General features: G+C 40.0%; 2 protein-coding genes and 1 pseudogene across 4 annotated transcripts in view; 2 read left to right on the forward strand and 1 right to left on the reverse strand.

The window, feature by feature from the left end:
• HOOK3 (hook microtubule tethering protein 3) overlaps positions 1 to 649 on the reverse strand; it is a 116,206-nt gene extending 115,557 nt beyond the window's left edge. Inside the window, exon 1 of the mRNA XM_044663532.1 lies at positions 514 to 649. Within this exon, the coding sequence (XP_044519467.1) occupies positions 514 to 570 (57 nt within the window). The 5' untranslated portion in view covers positions 571 to 649. The remainder of the gene's footprint in view (positions 1 to 513) is intronic.
• Positions 650 to 1,540: 891 nt separating this feature from the next.
• RNF170 (ring finger protein 170) overlaps positions 1,541 to 17,089 on the forward strand; it is a 54,727-nt gene continuing 39,178 nt past the window's right edge. For 2 of the 3 annotated variants that reach the window (XM_044663533.1, XM_044663536.1), the window contains exon 1: positions 1,541 to 1,693. The gene's annotated coding sequence lies outside the window, so the exon portion shown is untranslated. Of the gene's footprint in view, positions 1,694 to 1,823; positions 1,844 to 17,089 lie in introns of those variants that run through there. The other variant, XM_044663535.1, reaches the window with a different exon arrangement.
• LOC123236976 lies at positions 8,652 to 9,088 on the forward strand (annotated as a pseudogene).

Consider the following 17,089-nt stretch of genomic DNA (forward strand, 5'->3'; position numbering starts at 1 on the left):
AGCATTCCGAGGTTTCAGCTGAAACAAAGACTCTGATTACTACCATAACCTGGGCCCTGAGAAGATGTTTTCTTGACTTTACTGGGATACAATAAAGGAAAATGCTCTGGGAGCCAACGTAAGCAAGAGGGTGAAGCCCTAGAGCCTTTCACAAGTAGCAAACAAGCTCCGTAATTAAGGTATCGCTCACGCCCCGTTCATTAGGCTCCACTGAACCAGTTTTCACGTCGGAGATGGGGCCACAGACTGAACTTCATGTTGGCAAAGAACCGCGGACGCGGTCCAGGGGTTCCCACCCCATCTCCCAGACATCCGTGGGGTGGGGTGGGAGTAGGAATTGGGGGGGACGGGCCCGACTGTCGACGCGGCCCTAGCAGCCCCAGCCCGCCCGGATGTGACGGTACTACCGCCTGCAGCCCTCCCCCTTCTTCAGCACCCCCTTTTCCCCCCACCTGGTAAATGTGAAACAAGCACCAGAGAAAAAATGAACGTCCGACCACAGGGGTCACGTACCCAGGTGAGGAGGCTCTCGCACAGCTCCACCCGCTCCAGGGACTCCACGTTGAACATCTTCCACTCCGCGGTCCAGGCGGCGGCACCACCCTCTCGGCCAATCCGGAAACCACTACCGCCGCCGCCGCCGAGGCCTGCGTCCGGAGAGTTCGGGCCACTACGCTGGCCTCCCCTACCCACACCCGCAGCCGACACTTCCCGGCGGCGAGTGCAACGGCCTCGGCCCAGTCACCAATCTTTCCCCCTTTCCTGCTCCCGCCCGCGCGCCGGCTTTGCGCGTTCCCGACCACGCCCGCAGTCCACTGGACTATTCCTCCTCCCAAGCCAGCTTGTGGCTGCGGCCGCTGCCGCCCCCACTGCGCACAATCACATTCCTCGCCGGCCAGTCCGTCGGAGCCGTCAAACGACGTAAGCGCGCGACCCTGACACCCGGCGCTTCTTGCGTGCTCGACGCGCACGCGCGGACAGGGGATTGTCTACCCCATCCCCTCCCCCGCCCCCTTCTCTTTATCGATGTTCGGGATTTGCGCTTGCGCTAGCGCTGATGGGGAAACCTCAGTATATAAATAAATAAAATTTGAGCCAGTGACTATTGCTGAGGGAGGGGTAGCGGAGCAAGTCCCCGGAAATGATCCTTCTCTCTTAGGCAACTGAAATTGACGTTCTTGCTCTGTCAGCTGGTGAGAAAGGTACGCGCGCTCCCGCCCCGCCCTGCCGCCGGCTCGCGGGGAGCGCGCGGCGTTGGCCGCGGGCCTCTACGTCCTCAGCCAATCCGTGGCTCCTCCCACGTCCTCCTTTAGGCCGGCTCCGCCACACCCCAGCCCTGGTCCTGTCCCCGCCCCCGGGCCTCTCTCTCTCTTGCTCTCTCCTCCTTGCTCCTCCTCCTCCTCCAGGGGGAGCTGGAGAGCGGGAGGGGAGAGGGGCTAGGGGGGCGGGGAGTCGCCGGTTGCTGGGCAGCCTAGAGGCGGTGGGGAAAAGCTTGGCCCTCTTCGGCGTCCACGGAATCCTTAGGGGCCTGGCCGTCTGACTGCGTGGGAGTTACGCCGGAGCCTCTTCCGCCCCAAGTCTTTGCGGCTGGATTTCTCCAGGCCTGAGTCTCTGAAGCGCTAAGCGGGGATAACTGGAGGCTGGACCAGGTGCGCGCCCTGGGGCCAGGCTCGCTACGCACTGGCTGACCGAGGTGCGTGATGGGGCCCCTGACCCCGCGCTCCTGCCGGCCTTCCCTGGTGGGGACCCGGGCTGGCTTCTTCCCTGGGCCTTTTCATTGATTCACTGGGGCCTCAAGGACGGGGAGGCGGTGTGGGCAGGTGGCTGCCGCTCCCGGTAGTGGGTGAGTATTTAGGCCTGCAGCTCTTCCCCGGGCGCACATTCTTGAGAATCAGGGTGTCTCCTTTCCCAGTGTCGGTGTTGCTGCTAGTCAACTCCTCCCGAAAGAGGAGGCAAGGTGTGGTTGTCACAAATGATTACTGTACTTAAATTTAAATCCGAACCCTCCCACCCCCCCAAAAAAATCTCTGCCCTAAACCTTTAGGGCCCTTTCGAGACAATTTCGCTATTAATTCCTGGTTTTCCTTGTTATCCTCACCACCTCACGCCCTCTTTTTTTTTTTTTTTAAGATGGACAGGAACTCAGATTAGATGTTCAGCGTTCAAGGACTTTGCATTAGATACAAACTTGCATGGTAGTAGCTATTGCTCTAGTGGAGTTTACAGAAGACGTAATTAGCCGACATCAGTTATTCACGTGTAAAAGAGAGACTAGGTGCATTGTGAACTTTGGGGAAGCAGAGAAGGAAAGCCAAGACTGAGTAGAGGAAAAGTAGAACATTTTCATCAGAATGGCCTGGAAGATGGGACTTTATAAAAACGATGGGTGAGGAGGTTGGGTAGAAGAGGAATGGGTTTGGAACACTGACTAGTGAAATCTTCCTGGCTGTGTTTTATTAATCACCATCAGCTGCTAATTAATCTGAACTTCTGGGTGTCCGGACTCTCTTTATGAAGTGCACCACTTCAGAGAGGAACATTGTTGTGTATTCTTTATAGTATGTTTACCAAGATGTTGTTAGAGGGTCACAGAATTGAAATGTGCTTTTTTATAGCCATTGGATTATAAATCATAGCTTGAAAGAGTGCCACTTCATTGGCTCTCCCCCACTCCCCACAATACCTGGATTCTCTCCCTCCTTACCTAAGCCTCCTACCTTCCCTGTCTTTCTCCCAGATTTACCTTTAAATCCCAATTTCTGTAGGAGACCTTTCCTGTCCCTTCCCTCAGAGATTTTCTTCCGTTTGCACTGTAGATATTTTGTATGTATATAATTATTTGCATGTTGTGTTCCCCATTAAAATGTGAACTCCTTGAGGGTAAGGACCTGTGTTTTTGTATACCGATTGTTAGTTAGCACGTTGCCTGGCACATGGTAAGTATTAACTAAATGCTTGGCTGATGATTCATTTTCTAGTAATATACGCTATGAAATATTAGTATATATTGAGTTGGTCTGGACTCAGGAAGATCTGGGTTCTCTGTCCTTTCTAATCCTTCTTGGCTGTGTGAGAATGGGCAGTTCATTTCATTTCTTAGTGCTCCAGGTAGCTGTAAATTGTGGAATAAATGCTCATCTGCCTTGGTAGAGGAAATTTCTCATTAGGATTGAATGAAATTACTGATCTGGTCACAATCTCTCCAGTGGTAAATTCCACTGTCTCTTGATTTAGATCAAAACAATTTCTCATGATTCTGTCCAATTCATTCCTAAAAAATCTTTGGCCATCTACTGCTTCCTCAAGGTTGATCAAGTCAATAAATACTTTTCAAAGGGGATTGAATTTGGTTCAGAGCCATTTCTTGTATCTTGTCTTATGCAAACTTTATGGGTTTGTTTACCAGGTACAACCAATACTTTAAATCAATTTGCCAGGTTTAAACAGTCTTGACCATCAATCCTGCTTTAAAAAGCTTGATTACTTGCTTACTATATGTTAGATGTTGTTGCTTTTTCAGTGTTTGTGGATCCACAATGATGAATGAGATGAAGTATGTAAAAGGCCCTCTCTGGGTAATTACCAAAACTTGATAAGGATATGTAGCTCACAAATTTCCCTGTACTGTAAGGTAATGGGCACCACTTTTTCCTTTGATGGCCCTGGAATTTATGTGAAATGAGAAAGTTTTAGAGAAAACTAAGGACAACTGGGTGGCCATTTTTAGGACTGCATAAGTAAACACTTATTTTGTGAGGCAAGAGCAGAAATTGGAGAAAGATTTTAGTGGTGTAACATTTGGGGATTTAGCAGAAGAGTCTGGCCAAAATGACAGTGAAGCAAGAGATGGGATTGTGTTATGTTTAGTCATACTTCCACTTCTATTTGTTACATTTTTCTACCAGTCACCACAAAAATAATGCCAAACATTTTTAGAACATTAACATCTCTTATTTCATGATCCTCCCAGAAATTCTGTAAGGTAGAGTGAGTGCTGTTTTACATTTTGGGAAAGCATAGCACGGTGATGATGTAGAGAAATGCACAAAGTCTAATAGAATGTGAGCTCCTTGAAAGTATAGACTACCTTGCTTTTCTCCTTGTTTCCTTAGCAGTTAGCAAAGGGCTGTGCACCTAGTAAGTGCTCAATAAATGCTTTTCATTTATTCATTCCTTACAATTAGGTAATAAAGGCACTTTTATTCTTACTTCATTTATGCCTTTGATGCCCAAGCACAAAGAGCTTCCTTCTAAGTAAGATCTTATTGGGGGGGAACGTAGCTAATTAAAGCCTTCTTAAAGTCTTGGATACTGATTCAGAATAGATTTTTTTTTTTAAATCCTTACCTTCCACAATACACCTACTCTGTATTGGTTCCAAGCAGAAGAGTGGTAAGTGACTTGCCCAAGGTCACACAGCTAGAAAGTGTCTGAGGTCAGGTTTGAACCCAGGACCTCCTATCCTTGGGCCTGGTTTTCAATCTACTGAGCCACCTAGCAGCTCCCCAGAATAGATACTAATACAGTATCTTCAGTTTGCAATGCACTAAATCTTTGAAGGCAATTTTTTACTTTTCTTTTTTCTTTAGCCTCAGTCAGTTAATCAATTGCACTGAGCTTCTTACAAAATAGATCTAAAATTGATCCCATCTCTTCCATGAAGCCATTTCAAACTAAGAGAGATGGTGATTCATGACATCCTAACCCCCACCCCCCAACATTGTCAGCTCAGATAATTCCCTTTTCACTCTCTCTTGCATAAAATACTTGTAATACCTGTAATACAGGAGCCCACAACCAGCTGATCAAGATATACTAGTAGATCTCCTATCCTTACCCAGTTGATGGCAATTCATTGGCATTTCCAGAGGTAAGAACAAGCCTGGCAGCCATCTGCTTCTTATTCCCAGGTAATATATACTATCAATAATTCCCCACTCTCTTTTTTAGTCAGCATTTTCAGTGACTCTTCTACCCTAACATTTAGCTATCAATATCTCTTATGTCCTTATAAATTCTCAAAGCTTTGGGAAATGAAAATTAGTCCCTTTTATAAAAATCAGGGACTGTTGTCTTACAATAATGTAAATGATTTTATGTATTTAACTCTTAAGGTGGTCCAGAGTATGTGTGTCTTACTATGCATGTGTATGAAGCAAAGTCTTATAGTCATAAATGTATGGAGATCACATAAGTATGTGGTTTATTTTATACAATGATCAGTTCAGTTCCACTTAACTAGTATTGTGCCTTGGAGTAGAGAGAAATATAGTCACATTCTATTGTGTATTCATTATTAAAATGAAATTTTCCTACTTGCAGAAAAGTTTCATAAATAGTAATAATGTTTTTTAATAGCATTTGATCTTTATTCAAAATAGTGCTACTAGGTAGTAAAGGGGAAAAGGGGGCTTGGGGGTTCAATATATTAAAAAGGTGGTCACTAGGGGCAATTTCCTCAATTAAGGAATAAACTCAAGTCAAAATTGACTTTTATGGAAGTTTATTTACAATTAAGGAGAGAGAAAGTAAGAAAATTAGAGAATAAGATAGGGTAAGTGATCTAACACACTGAGTAAATTGCTCTGGCCCCTGGCTCAAACCAGGCAGATTTTACTAGAACTTAATTGGAAAAAATCAAGCCTTGAGCTGAGGGCCAGAGGCCCCAAGGCCCAGGAGGCGAATGAAGCAAAGCTTCGGTCACAGAGTCTCTTTGAAAGGAAAGTTCCTTAAGAGAAGTTCAGGAAGATTCAGTCTTAATACTCACCAAGTGGAACAGTCTCCATCACGAACCTGTGGAGTTCCTTCAGGTCCCCTTCATAAAACCAGAAGCCCCTTGACTCATTCAACTCTCTCTTTTTAAAGGGGTCACTTATGAGTCACTTCCTATACCTCCCTCCTAGTTTGCATGTCCAAACACAACAGTAAATAGTCTTGCTTCTGGATTTGAATCCTTTTCCTGTAATTCTGTCCTTGTCAATGAAAAATGGCAAAATAAGGAAATTTTCACTTCTACCCTTTGTAATCTGGTTTCTGACCTTAAAACTTAGCACAGTGCCAGGCACATAGTAAACACTATTGTTTATTGATTGATTATCTTTCAACTATAATTACTTTTTCCAAAATTACCAGTAATCACTTGATTGCCAAATCTAATAGCCTTTTTCAAAGACTGTGTAGTGTTAGATGATATTGACTTTGTCTTCCTCCTAGATATTCTCTCCTCTGTGGATTTTTGGGAGACCTCTTTCTCTTGGTTTCCTACCTACATATTCCTTCTTAGTTTCTTTTACTGCAGTATCCTACATATCTTGTCTTCTACTGGTGTATTCCACGGTTCTTACCTATCTGCTTATCATTGTCTACTCTCCGCAGTCTCACCTGAGTTCATTTATTGTTCCTATGTAGAGAACAATTGGGTCTATATATCCAAACTCTTCCTTTTTCCTAAGTTCCAAACTTACTTCCTCAGCTACCATTTAGACATTTCGAATTGGATTTCTCATAGTTATCTCAACCCAAAATGCTCAAAACAAAACTCATCATCTTTTTTGTAAAACCTAACCACTCTAACTACCCTATTTCTGTCAAGGGCACTACTCTTCCAGATTTGTACCTTTAGAATCTTTGTCTCTTTGTTTTCTTTTTTCCCCCATATCTAATCAGGTACCAAGTCTTAATAAATCTACCTCTACAACATTTCCCTGATCTATTTCCTTCTCTCCACTTCATGATTACCACTATAGTTCAAGACTTTATCACTGCTTACCTATTGTAGGAGCTTCTTAGTTAATCTCTTTGCCTCTGTTTTCTCCCCTTTCTAGTCTATCCTCCATACAGCTGTCAAATTAATATTTGTAAAGCACAAGTCTCACCATTTTACTTCCTTGCTCAGAAAGTTTTAGTGACTTCCTTTTGTTGCATCTAGGATAAAACACAAATTCTTCTGGGCATTTAAAGCCCTCCACAATATGGCCCCAGTCTTCTCTTTTAGACTTACTATATGTTACTCTCCTTTAAGGCCTCTGCATTAAAGTAAAACTAGTATATTTACTCTTCCTCACAGAAAACATTCCCTGTCCTCTGTCTGTATCTTTGAACAGTTGGTCCTCCATTCCTGGAACTCTCTGACCCTTCTCATCTCCACCTTAAAAATTCCTAGCTTTCTTCAGAGCTCACCTCTCATGCCATCTCCTATAACCGAACTTGATCCTCTCTAGTACTGGTATCTCCCTTGCCTAATGTATTTACTTTATACAGAGTATCCTAAAAGTCTTAGTGTAGTTTTAAGTTATTAAAACTTAATTAGAGGGGAGTGAAGGGGAAAGTAAGAGCATGAATCATGTTAACTTTTCTAAAAAATAAATATTAAAAAAAAAACAAGAAAAAAACAATTAGAGACTTTGGGGACATAAGTATATGGTTTAGAAATACTTGTATGCATGCATGGTATTTTTCTCAATAGCATGTAAGCTCCTTGGGGACATGGACAGTTTTGTTTTTGTCTTCTTATCCTCAGTACTCAGAATGGTAGATGCTTAAGAAATGATGGTTGATTAATTGATGTAACCATAATACTGCCACATTTCTAGAAATAAAATCAATTTCCTATCTTTTTAAATTGACTGTGAGTTCAGTTAGTCACCTAGCATTTATTAAGCTTCTACTTGTGCTGGACACTGTGCTAAATGCTGGGGAAACAAAGGCAAAAACTAATTCCTGCCCTCTAGAAGCTCACAGTCTGTCTAATGGGGGAAGCAACATGCAAACCCACTATATACAAGCAAGATATAAGCAAAATAAAGTGAAGGTGATCAGCTGAGGGAAAGCACTACAGAGTAGGAAGAAGGAAAGAAGCATTTATTTTAGAAAAGGCTTCTTTCAGAAAGTGTTACTTTAGCTGAATCTTGAAAGAAGCTAGGGAGAAAGTTCTAAATATAGAGGATAGCCAGTAAAAACGACCAGAATCTGGAGATGGGATGTCTAGTTCAATGAATAGCAAGGAGGCTAGACCAAATGGGGGCTGAAAGGGAGTGGGAGAGGAGAGTGTTAGGAATAGGGATGAGGCAGGGGATCAGTGTGAAAAATGTAAGAAGACTAGAAAGGGACCAGGTTTTGGAGGGCTTTATAACTAAATAGCATTTTATATTTGATCATGGAGGGAATAGGTAGCCACAGATAGTTTGATACTTTTTCTTGATCTAAAATATTTAGTCTTTTTCAAACTTGCCTTCATATAATACAAAGTAGCAGAGCTAGTAGACTTTAAAATGTTTTATCGATAGTCTTTTAAAAAAAAACAACTTGTGGGGGGCAGCCGGGTGGCTCAGTGGATTGAGAGCCAGGCCTACAGATGGGAGATTCTAAATTCAAATCTGGCCTCAGACACTTCCCCGCTGTGTGACCCTGGGCAAGTCACTTAACCCCCATTGTCTAGCTCTTACCACTTTTCTCTGGAACCAATACACAGTATTGTCTCCAAGATGGAAGGTAAGGGTTTAAAAAAATTTTTTTTTAAACTTGCTGTTGAGACAGCTAAGTGGCTCAGTAGATAAAATACCGGCTTTTCTGCAAATGTTACTCTGGCTTCATCATGTTCAGACTGAGCAAACTGCAGGCTCCAGTTGCCTCCCTCCTGCTTATAGGACCTTATCAGCCATGATGAGATGTTCTCCAATACGCAAGATCTGGAAGATTGTGAACAGTCTGTGCCTGGAAGTGGGGGACAGATGGTCAGTAGGACAGAGGGTACCATTGATAATTCACTCATCTGTGGAAATGCCTCTATTGAAGGGTTTGAGGGTGAAGGAACAGATGCCACTGTAATCACTGGAGTTGACATAGTAATGAACCATCATCTGCAAGAAACTAGCTTCACAAAAGAATCTTACAAAAAGTATCTCGAGGACTAAATTAAATCAATCAAAAGCAAACTTAAAGAATGGGAGCTATAGAACAAATCAAACATATCCTTGCTGATTTTAAAAACTATGAGTTCCTTATAGGCAAAAACAGGAATCTAGACAACATGGTGGCACTGTTGGACTTAGGTAATGATGATGTGACCCCATTTATGATTTTCTTTTAAGTTGGTTTTGTTGTTGTTTTTCAGTTGTGCCTGATTCTTTGTGACCCCATGGACCATAATACTCCAGGCCTTTCTTTTCTCCACTCTCTCCAAGTCTGTCCAAATTCATATTTGTTGTTTTCATGGCATTTATCTATCCATCTCATCCTCTGCTGTCCTCTTTTCCTTTTGCCTTCAATCTTCCCAACAATAGTCTTAAAATTTTTTTTTTAATTTTATCAGTTACATGTAATAATAATTTTTTTCCTCCTAAAGATGAGAAGCAATTTGGTCTTGAGTTATACATGTATGATCATGTGAAATATATTATCATATTGGTCATTGTTGTGAGTTATATACTCATATAAAATCAAAACACAAATAAAATAAAGAAAAAAATGTATTCTTTGATCTGCATTCAGACTCCAAACTCCAATAATTCTTTCTCTGGGGATGGATAGTCATAAATCTGTCAGAATTGTCTGGATCATTGGATAGCTGAGAATAGCTATCTTTCCCAGTTGATCATTGTACTATATTGCTTTTACTGTGGGCACCTCAGGGTCTTTTCAAATGAGTCTTGCCTTCTTTTTCATTTTGTGGCCAAAGTATTTAAACTTCACCTTCAGTATTTGATCTTCCAGTGAATAGTCTGAATTCATTTCTTTAAGTATTGACTAATTTTATCTCCTTACTTCCAAGAGATTCTCAGCTTTCCTTAGAGTCTAACTCTCATACCCATACACTGCTACTGGAAAAACCATAGATTTGACTATACAGACTTTTGTCAGCAACATGATGTCTCCACTTTTTAGTTGCTGTTCAGATTTGCTACAACTTTTCTTCCAAAAAGCAATCATCTTTTAATTTTATGGCTGCAGTTGCCATCTACAGTGATATTTCAGCCCAAGAATATAAAATTTTACACTGCTTCCATTTCTTCTCCCTCTATTTGCCAGGAGATGATTGGACTTGTTGCCAAGATCTTGGGGTTTTTTTATTTTAAGTTTCAAGCCAGCTTTTCCACTCTTCTCTTTCACTGTCATCAAGAAGCTTCTTACTTCACTTTGTGCCATTAGAGTGGCATCATTTGCATATCTGAGATGGTTGATGTTTCTCTCAACAATCTTAACTCTAGCTTTTGACTTGTCCACCCTGGCATTTCATATGATGTGCTCTGTATATAAGTTAAATAAATAAGGTGACAGTATATAACTGTCATATCCCTTTTCCAGTCTTTTTTAAAAATTATTTATTTTTAAGTATTTTTCCAAGATTATACATGACTCATGTTCTCTCCCTCCCCTCTTCTTTTCTCCATCCCGAAGCTAACAAGCAATTCCACTGGGTTATATATGTATTATCACTCAATACCTATTTCCATATTATTCATTTTTTAATAGGGTAGTCTTTTATTTTATTTTATTTTTAAAACCCTTACCTTCTGTCTTGGAGCCAATATTATGTATTGGCTCCAAGGCAGAAGAGTGGTAAGGGTATGCAATGGGGGTCAAGTGACTTGCCCAGGGTCACACAGCTGGGAAGTGTTTGAGGCCAGATTTGAACCCAGGACCTCCCATCTCTAAGCCTGGCTCTCAATTCACTGAGCTACCCAGCTGCCCCCTAGGGTAGTCTTTTAAAACCAAAACCTCAAGTCTTGTCTCTTTTTCCAATTTTAAGCCAATCAATTTTTCCATGTTGAGTTCTAATTATTACTTCTCTTAAATTTTTAAACCCATATTTTCTGTCTTATAATTGATGCTGATTACCAGAAAAATGATAAGGACTAGGCAATTGAGGTTAAGCGACTTATCCAGAGTTACACAACTAGGAAGTATCTGAAGTAAGATTTGAACCCAGAATTTCCCAACTCTAGGCCTGGCACCTTTATCAACCCTGTGCTTCCTAGATGTCACGTAACTATTGCTTCTTGATTCACAGAGGTTTCTTAGGAGACAAGTAAGATGATCTGGAACTTTCATCTCATTGAATATTTGCCACATTTTTTTGTGATCAACACAGTCAAAGGCTTTAATGTAGTCATTGAAATAAGACTAGATGTTTTCTGAAATTACCTTGCTTTCTCCATAATCCAGTGAATGCTGGCAATTTTGTCTCTAATTCTCTGCCTCTTCAAAAATCAGCATGCTCTTCTGGTAATTCTCAGTTCATGTATTTAATAAAGCCTAACTTTCAGAATTTTCTTTTTAATCCCTTACCTTCCATCTTAGTATCAAATATGGTTTTGGTTCCAAGACAGAAGAGCAGTAAGGGCTAGGCAATGGGGGTTAAGTGACTTGTCCAGAGTCACACAACTAGGAAGTATCTGAAGTCAGATTTGAATCCAGTATTTCCTGTCTCTAGGCCTAGCTTTTAATCCACTGAGCCACTTAGTTGACCCCTAGCTTGCAAAATCTCAAGCAAAACCTTGCTTGGTGGGTGGAGTGCAGTTGTTTGATAATTTGAACATTCTTTGGCATTGCCTTTCTTTAGGATTGGGATGAAGTTGATCTTTTTCAAGTTAGTGGTCACTGCTGAGTTTTCCAAACTTGCAGGTATATGGAGTTCAACACTTCAATAACATCATCTTTTAGGATTTTAAATAGCTCAGATGGAATTCCATCACCTCCGCTAGCCTTAGTGTTACCAATGCTACCTAAAGCCCACTTGACTTCATTCTCCAAGATATCCAGCTCTATATCAATAACCAGAGCACTGTGGTTATCAGTGATGTTAAGATCTTTCTTTTATTGATCTTGTGTATATTCTTGCCACTTCTTAATCTCTTCTGCTTCTGTTAAGGTCATACCCTGGGGTATCCCTGCACAGAGTAACTCATAGTTTCATTGAGTATACAAGCTCCTCCACAGATCAATGACCCAGGAGAGGAAAGATAGCTTAGAAATGGAGAAAGGTTAACAGATTATTACTTTGGATCTCCTTGTCATTATTACTGGTGTATAGATATGTCATCTATACACCACCAGGGCTTGGAAAAATTTATACTGGTGTTATGTTGAGCTCTATTCATTTATTTTTTACCTTGATTTATTTGGAGTGAAAGCATTGTTTTTAAGATGTGTTATGTAGATTGTGTAAAATAAAATGCATATAACTCTTCCCCCCCAAAAAAGCCCCACAAAACCCCACATAACCACATCTGATAACATACTCATAATTCTACTCCTATATTCCAGTGCCTTTTTTGATGAGAAATAAGAAATATCTTTTAGTGGAATTCCTCTGAAGTAATAACTAGTCATTGCATTGATCAGAGTTCTAAAAACAATTAATATTGTTTTCCTTTACATTATTGTGGTCATTGTATAAACCATTCTCTTGGCTCCCCTTATTTTCTTCTCCCGGCTATCCTTGAATTCTTGGTTCCAGTTATCCTTGAATTCTTCACATACATTGTTCCATATGGCATAATAATTATCTCATATTCACATACTGTATTCAACTTAGACATTCCCAATTTTAGAGACATTTACATTTCCTCTAGTTCTTTGCTGCTGCAAAAAGTGCTGTAATATATATTTTGGCTTATATAAGACTTTGCTTCTATTTTTGATCTACCTGGGGTATAAACCTATTAGTAGTATTTCTTCATCAAGCGGTATGTATAGTTTAGAGATTTTTATAATGCAGTTCTAAATGATTTGACCAGTTCCTTCAATAGTGTTTGAGTGTATCTGTTATATACAGAATGTTTTCGATAGTGACCATTTTCATCTTTTTGCCTATCTGGATGTGAGGAGAAACCGGAGTTCTTTTAATTTGCATTCATTTTATTATCAGTAATTTGAAACATTCTTTTTTAAGATTATTGATACCCCATATTTTTCTTTTGAAACGTGCCTGTTCATATTCTTTCATGAATTCTTATCTTTTGGGGACTTGGTATATTTTCAGTTCATTTGCCGTGCCATCTATAGTTAGTTCCAAGTATGCATTTGGGGAGGGGACTTTAGCATCAGGACTATAAATAGGCCTACTCAAAAACTGAAGAAATTTCCTTCTTTCTCTGGACATCAGAGAGTTTCTGAGTATCCGAGAGTTTTCTTTCTGTTTAAAAAAAAAAAAAAGGAAATTGGACTAGATAATCTGTAAGGTTCCCTCAAATTCTAAATTCTGTAATTATATGAGTTTACTCTCAGCACATTCATAGACATATTCCTTGTGTATCAAGAAATGATATAGATCCTCCCACCAAACAAAATTGGGGAATCCGAGTATAGGATATGGATTTTAGCATCTCAAAGGAAATATACTTAGTACTCTCTGACCTTAAGAATGGGAACAGTATTTCCTTCAACTCCTTTCAAGTTGAAGTTAATTTTGCACTCTACTCCCTGCTTTTTTGCAAGGCATTCATTTGACTCTTTCTGAACTGATGTGTTGAGATTAGATCATTTTCTCTAAATTTCTTGTCAGTAGTTTTATAATAAGTATTTGAAACTTTTCACTAGCTTCTGATAAATCATAATATTGCTATGTATAAAGCTAATGAAAGCTTCCTTTGATCTATTTAGTATTTATATGACCACTTTTTTTAAAAACAGAGAGTAATTTTCCTGTTGATGATGCCTTGGATTCCTTTTTCAAAGGTATATAATTTATGCAGTTAAGCACAGTGATGATTCTCAGATTTACGTATCCATCCTTATTCTCATGCCTAACCTCTAGTCTCACTTCTCCAGCTGCCTATTGAGCAAAATCTTCAGCTAAATATGGCCCAAACTGATTTCATTACTTTTTTTTTTAAACTCTTACCTTCCATCCTAAAATCAATACTATGTACTGGTTCCAAGGTAGAACATTGGTAAGGGCTAGGCCAGTGGTTCCCAAACTTTTTTGGCCTACTGACCCCTTTCCAGAAAAAAAATATTACTTAGCCCCCTAGAAATTAATTTTTTTTAATTTTAATAGCAATTAATAGGAAAGATAAATGCACCTGTGGCCATCACCGCCCCCCTGGATCACTGCAAGTAGTGCCCACTTTGAGAATCACTGGGCTAGGCAATGGAGGTTAAGTGACTTGCCCAGGGTCACACAGCTGGGAGATATCTGAGGTCAGGTTTGAAGTTGGGACCTCCCATCCCTAAGCCTGACTCTCAATCCATGGGGCCCCCCCAGCTACCCCTATCTCATTACTTTCTCTCCAAAATCCCTGCCTTTTCTTAACTTTACTGTTACTGTTGAGGGCATCACCACTCTCCCAATCACCTAAGCTTACAATCTAGGTGTCATTCTTGATTCCTTTCATCTCTCTTATCCAATCAACTGCCAAAGTCTGTCAGTTCTAGTTTATAACATCTCTCCTATATATCCCTTCCTCTCTTTTGACCTTGCTGTGAACCTGGTGCAGCCCCTCATCAGCTTAAACTTGAACTAATGCAGATAGCCTACTGGTTGGGCTGTCTGTCTCAAGTCTCTCTAAACCATTTCATATTTCATTGAGCTGTGATCTTCCTAAAGTCCATGTCACCTCCTTATTCAACAAACTCTAGTGACTCCCTGTCACCTTTAAGTTCAAATATAGGAGGCAGCTAGGTAGCACAGTGGATAAAGTGCCAGGCCTGGAATCAGAAGGATCTGGGTTCAGATATGATCTCAGACACTTTAGCTGGGCAAGTCACAACTCCCAGTTAGCTAGCCCTTGCCCTTCTGTCTTAAAGTTGTTGCTATGACAGACAGTAAGGGGTTGTTTTTTTTAAAGGGGGAATCAAATATAAAATCCTTTGATTTGACATCAAATCTCTTCATAACCTGGCCCCTTCCTCCAGACTTCTTACATCGTCTCCCCATGTACTCTGCAATCTAGCTGCACTGACATTTGCTATTCCTCATACAAAACACTCCACATTCAAGCTTAGTATATTTTCGCTTGCCACCATCATAACTGGAACTCTCTCCCTTTTTGTGCCCATCTCCTGACTTCATTTAAACCCCAGGTAAAGCCTCACCTTCTACATACAATAAGCCTTTCACAATCCCCCTTATTGCTCTTGCCTTCCATTTACTAAATTTTTTCTATTTCTCCTGTATATATCTTAACAGAGTTGTTTATCTCATCTCCCTGATTAGAAAAAAGCTTAGCATGTAAGCAATGGCTTAATAAGTGCGTATTGGCATAATTTGTAGAAAGAGCAGTGAATTTAAAGTCCAAACCGGTTTACTAGCTGTTTAACCTTGATGAGTTTCGGTTTCCTCATTTGCAAAAAGAAAAGGCTGAACTAGCTAGATCATCTCAGAGGACTTCCAGCCCAAAATCCATTATGTTCCCTTGTTCCTCAGTAGACACATTTACCTGGTGATGATATTACTAAGGAACCTTTCTTTCAATAAAAGATCATTCATAAGTGAAAAAAATTATCTTGGTAATTATTTAACTTTGCGGAATCAATTTCCTTAAGTTGGCTTGTGTTTTCTTCTTTATATTATTCCTAAAACTGTTCTCTAATCCTAGGGATCTATTTTAACAATTTGCTCTTTTTCCTCTTGAAATAAAGTTTAGGTTACCTGTAGTGTTCATTTTCTGATGTTGCTAGACTAACTGATCACTAAGCCTCTTTGTATATCTCAGAATTTGGGTATCACAGCTTTTCCTCAGATAGGGGTATGTAATGTCTGCCGTCTTCTTTTTTCCTTTTGAAAGGAAATAATTGTAGGCTCTTGAGGGTTTCCTTGCTCAGGGGCTTGCAATGAGTTCAGAACTGTACGGGCTGATTTTACAGGTGAAACTAGCAACTTTCCAGTGGATCTTCATACAGGAATAGGTGTCCCAAAGAATATATATGTATGTATATATATGCATATATACATACATATATATATTTTCTGATTATCATCAAACTATGTGAAAGGTAAGCCAGTTCTTAAAATTTTTATTACTTAAATATAGCTCATAATTTTATCAGAGTAAAATAATCCATTCTTCTTGCCTAGGTGTTTTTTACATCTGTAACTAAAAGCTAATTAACACAATCTCTAATTTTTGTATATTCAACTTGATTTGTATAGCCTGGGGTGGGTAGGTGGTGGGGAAGGTCAGTAATCATTTCTTAGCCGGCATAGTCACCCTTTATTTTCCCAAGAGAGCCTCTCATTTTTCTTTTAAGTTCTCTCTACTACTTAGCAAGCTTAACTTCTTCTCCCACAGTGTTAATTTCATAGTGATTGCCACACAGGAATATTAGTTATTGCTTACTTCCTAATATGTTCCTCTAAGCTTCTCTTTAACATTCTGCTTCTAGTAGACTAGTTATGGCGGTATGAAACAAAGCCTGAGACTGATTGTAGGCACTCACAATACCAGGTTTATTTGTTCGAGATGATTTACAAGCTGGAGTGTGTCCCTAAAAAGTTAGTCTTTTCAGCAAGATTAGGACATTTGGAATAATGCTACATGCAAATTGATTAAAGGAAGTAGTGATGTCCCTAGAGAAGACAGAAGAGGAGAGGAAGGGATGATAGTTGTTGAAAGATAACTTTTAAGTATTTTAAAAGGTATCATGTAGAAGATTCTTGAGGATGGCAGTGGGGTGAAAGAATGGAAAAGTGAACAGTTCCTTCATCTTTTTTCAGAAAATAAGACTGACTAAGTTTCTATGGATTTAAGATGAGTAACTAAAAAGGGAAGAAATTAGAATAAAGGGAAATGGCTGATTTCATTACCTCTATGACCAAACCATAGACAGACTGCCACTGGAATTCTTACTGCTATGGTAACAAACTGAAGAGACAGGTATTTATTTGATATATCTGTGCTAATGAATCCCACCGAGACATTTTACTCTATTCATGTCTGGCCTATGTTTTGACCACATGTAAGACTTCTTACTTAACATATACCTTTCATCCAGTTAAAGTTTATAATTATTTCACTCCCCCTTGTTAAGGTTAGTAAGTATAAGACAGGTAAGTGTTTTAAGAACTCAAGTAACCTTTACTTCCATTAAGCAAACTTTAAAGTTTATTATAAGGAAGAATATTTAGCCATATTAATCAGCATGGCAA

The sequence above is a fragment of the Gracilinanus agilis genome, chromosome 2 (genome assembly GCF_016433145.1).
Source record: "Gracilinanus agilis isolate LMUSP501 chromosome 2, AgileGrace, whole genome shotgun sequence".
In the NCBI taxonomy this organism is placed as follows: Eukaryota; Metazoa; Chordata; class Mammalia; order Didelphimorphia; family Didelphidae; genus Gracilinanus; species Gracilinanus agilis.